Genomic DNA, 2757 nt, shown 5'->3' with positions numbered 1-2757 from the left:
GGGAGCCGCTGCAGAAGTTCCTGCTGCTGAAGGTGTGGGGTGGGCGGGGCCAGGCGGGGGAAGGGGGCAGGTGGCGGTGGGCCTGAGGACATGGAGACCTGAGCACCCCTGCCGCCCCCCAGAACTTCTCCAGCCCCTTGCCCAGCCCGGCGGGGATGCTGGAGCCGCTGGTGCTGGACGGGAAGGAGCTGCCACAGGTGTGCGTGGGGGCCGAGGGCCCCGAGGGGCCCGGATGTCGGGTCCTGTTCCATGTCCTGCCCCTGGAGGCTGGTCTGACGCCTGATGTCCTCATACCACCTGGTGAGCTGGAGGGCCGCGTGCGCGCGCGTGTGTGTGTGTGTGTGCGCGCGCGCACGAGACAGGCACAGACAGACAGAGAGAGAGATTGCATGTTCCCTGCAGCGAATGGCTCCACGGAGACCAGCCTCCCTTCAGCCGAGATTTCATTAGACCAAAGGGCTCGGCAGCTAAGAACACCCGGCCACCACTGCAGGGGTCTCACAAGCTGTCGTTCTTAGTCCTCACAGCGGCCCCTGCAAGGTGGGCATTGTCCGGCCTGTGTTACAAAGGGGGAAACTGAGGCTCAGAGATTTGTGGTCCTGTAGTGAGGGAGTCACACATTGTGCTTCTCTCGATTCCCAAAACCCTGCCCTCCCACCTCTGTGCGCCTGCGCGCGGGCCACCTTGCCACTCTGAACCTCAGTTCCCCGGCTGTGCGGCACGGGAGCCCAGCGGGACTGCTGTGGCCTTGAAATGCGGTCGTGGGGACAGCTGGCTGTAGCCGTCCCCCATGTCTTCCTCTTGGGGCCGGAGTGGGGCTGGTGGCTCAGCCCGGCCATGTCTCCCTTGTCTGCAGAGGGGCTCCCGGGCACAGCCCAGCAGGTGATCCAAGTGGACAGGGACACAGTCCTAGTCTCCTTTGATCGTGAGTACCCCTGATGTCAGGGCTGAGGGCAGTGGACAGAGTTAGGGGAGGCGAGGGAAGCCTTGTGAGTGGGGGTCTGCCTCCCCAGAAGGGAACCACGCAGTCCCTCCCCCCACGAGCCCTCTCCCTGCGCAGGCTGCGTGAGGATTGTCAACCTGCTGGGTGAGCCCACGGCCACACTGGCGCCTGTGCTGACCTTCGACTTCCCCATTGAGACTGTGGGTGAGTGAGCCAGATGGCGCCAGGGGTGGGACTGTCCCCAGCCTGGAGCACGCGGTGTGGCCCAGGGGCCTGGGGCTGGCGGTGGGTCCAGGAGGCAGGCGCCGCAGCCCCTCTCCAGGGCCACCACAGCCTGTGAGGACCTCTGGGGCCCAGACGTGGGCCCCGGGCATGGCTGGGGGAGCCAGCGCCCTCGGGGCAGGTGCGGGGCAGGTGCGGAGCTGATGGCCGCCGGTCCCTCCTAGTGTGTCTGCAGGACAGCGTCCTGGCCTTCTGGAGCCACGGAATGCAAGGCCGAAGCCTGGACACCAACGAGGTAGTGGAACTCGGGAACCTGGCCGCCCCCGACCTGCTTGTCCCCACCTCTTAGGAGAGGGCCTGCCGGGGTGGCCTCAGTGCCCCTTTTCTTCCCAGGTGACTCAGGAGATCACAGACGAGACAAGGATCTTCCGAGTGCTCGGGGCCCACAGGTAGGACGGGGTGCCCCAGCCTCCCCTTCAGATGCCCTCGAGGCCATACGGACGTGCCCACAGGCCTTCCCTGCCCTGCTCACCTCCGCCTCTGTCTCCCCTCCAGAGATATCATCCTTGAGAGCATTCCCACCGACAACCCAGGGGCTCACAGCAACCTCTACATCCTCACTGGCCATCAGAGCAGTTACTGAGAGGGCGGGTCTGGCGGGTGGCACACCCCCACCCTGCCCCCTGGCACGCCCCCGCCCTGTCCCCAGGCCTTAGCTGCCTTCCCTCCCAGATCAGAGGAGCCCAGGCCCTGCTGATCTGAAGGGCAGAAATACTTGTGAGAAGAGTTTTGGGTGGGGAAGGGAGCCCTGGACCAGAGGAAGCTGCTGTCCCCTCCCCCACCCCCATGGGCAACCTGGGCCCTGTGGCAAGGACCCTGGGTGGGGTGGGGGCAGGCCTGGGTGATCCATTCCATTTTGTTCCACATTTCCTTTCCATTCTTCTTGCCCAGAGCCTGCCCCTACACCCTGTCCCGGGGAACAAGGTATTTAAAAGAGAGACTATATTGGTATTAAAGCTGGTTTGATTTTACTCCACTGATCCCTCTTTGTTGGGGCGGGGCGGGGGAGGGGAGCTGAGGAGGAGGAGCTGGGAGGCTTCATCTCCCTCCTCCCTCTCTTTCCCTCCCTCCTCCCTCCAGCACATCCTTATGTGGCAACACTGCTATGGGTGCACTGTGGAAGGGCGGGCCGCCAGTGTTCTGGTGGGTTCCCTTATCGGGGAGCCAGGCAAAGGTAATGGAGAGGCCAGTGGCCCCAGAAAGCCTCCCAGGGGCACTGCCTTCCAGGGCACCCCTGCTCAGGATGAACCCTCAGCTGTGTAATATGAGGCCTCTTTTATAGCCAAGGAATCGTGCAGATGGGGTAGGCCAGCTGAACAAAGGGACTCTCATCCGGGGCACGCCTGCCCCTGTAGAGGATCTCACCAGGCAGCCGGCAGCCAGGAAGGGCCAGCCCCTGGCAGCTCCGCCCAGTGCCAGCGAGGCTTTGGTTTATGGACACCACCTGTCCTGATCTGTATCCCCTGCCCAGGCCCGGGGCTGCCTCCCTGCCTCTCACCTGCTGCTTAGGCATCAGCGTGCGCCATCAGAGC

At 64.2% G+C, this 2757-nt stretch overlaps 1 protein-coding gene across 1 annotated transcript in view; it reads left to right on the top strand.

Annotated features, from left to right (window-relative positions):
• Positions 1-2196, top strand: part of MAP4K2 (mitogen-activated protein kinase kinase kinase kinase 2) — an 11912-nt gene extending 9716 nt beyond the window's left edge. The window contains exons 25-31 of the mRNA XM_077759588.1: positions 6-32; positions 123-300; positions 857-925; positions 1061-1147; positions 1390-1460; positions 1559-1614; positions 1721-2196. Of these exons, the coding sequence (XP_077615714.1) occupies positions 6-32; positions 123-300; positions 857-925; positions 1061-1147; positions 1390-1460; positions 1559-1614; positions 1721-1808 (576 nt within the window). The 3' untranslated portion in view covers positions 1809-2196. The remainder of the gene's footprint in view (positions 1-5; positions 33-122; positions 301-856; positions 926-1060; positions 1148-1389; positions 1461-1558; positions 1615-1720) is intronic.
• The last annotated feature ends 561 nt before the right edge of the window (positions 2197-2757 follow it).

Source organism: Crocuta crocuta, unplaced genomic scaffold, assembly GCF_008692635.1.
Source record: "Crocuta crocuta isolate KB4526 unplaced genomic scaffold, BGI_CrCroc_1.0 scaffold53, whole genome shotgun sequence".
Lineage (NCBI taxonomy): Eukaryota > Metazoa > Chordata > Mammalia > Carnivora > Hyaenidae > Crocuta > Crocuta crocuta.
Note: the sequence above shows the minus strand (reverse complement) of the source record. Positions and strands in the feature narration are given on the sequence as shown.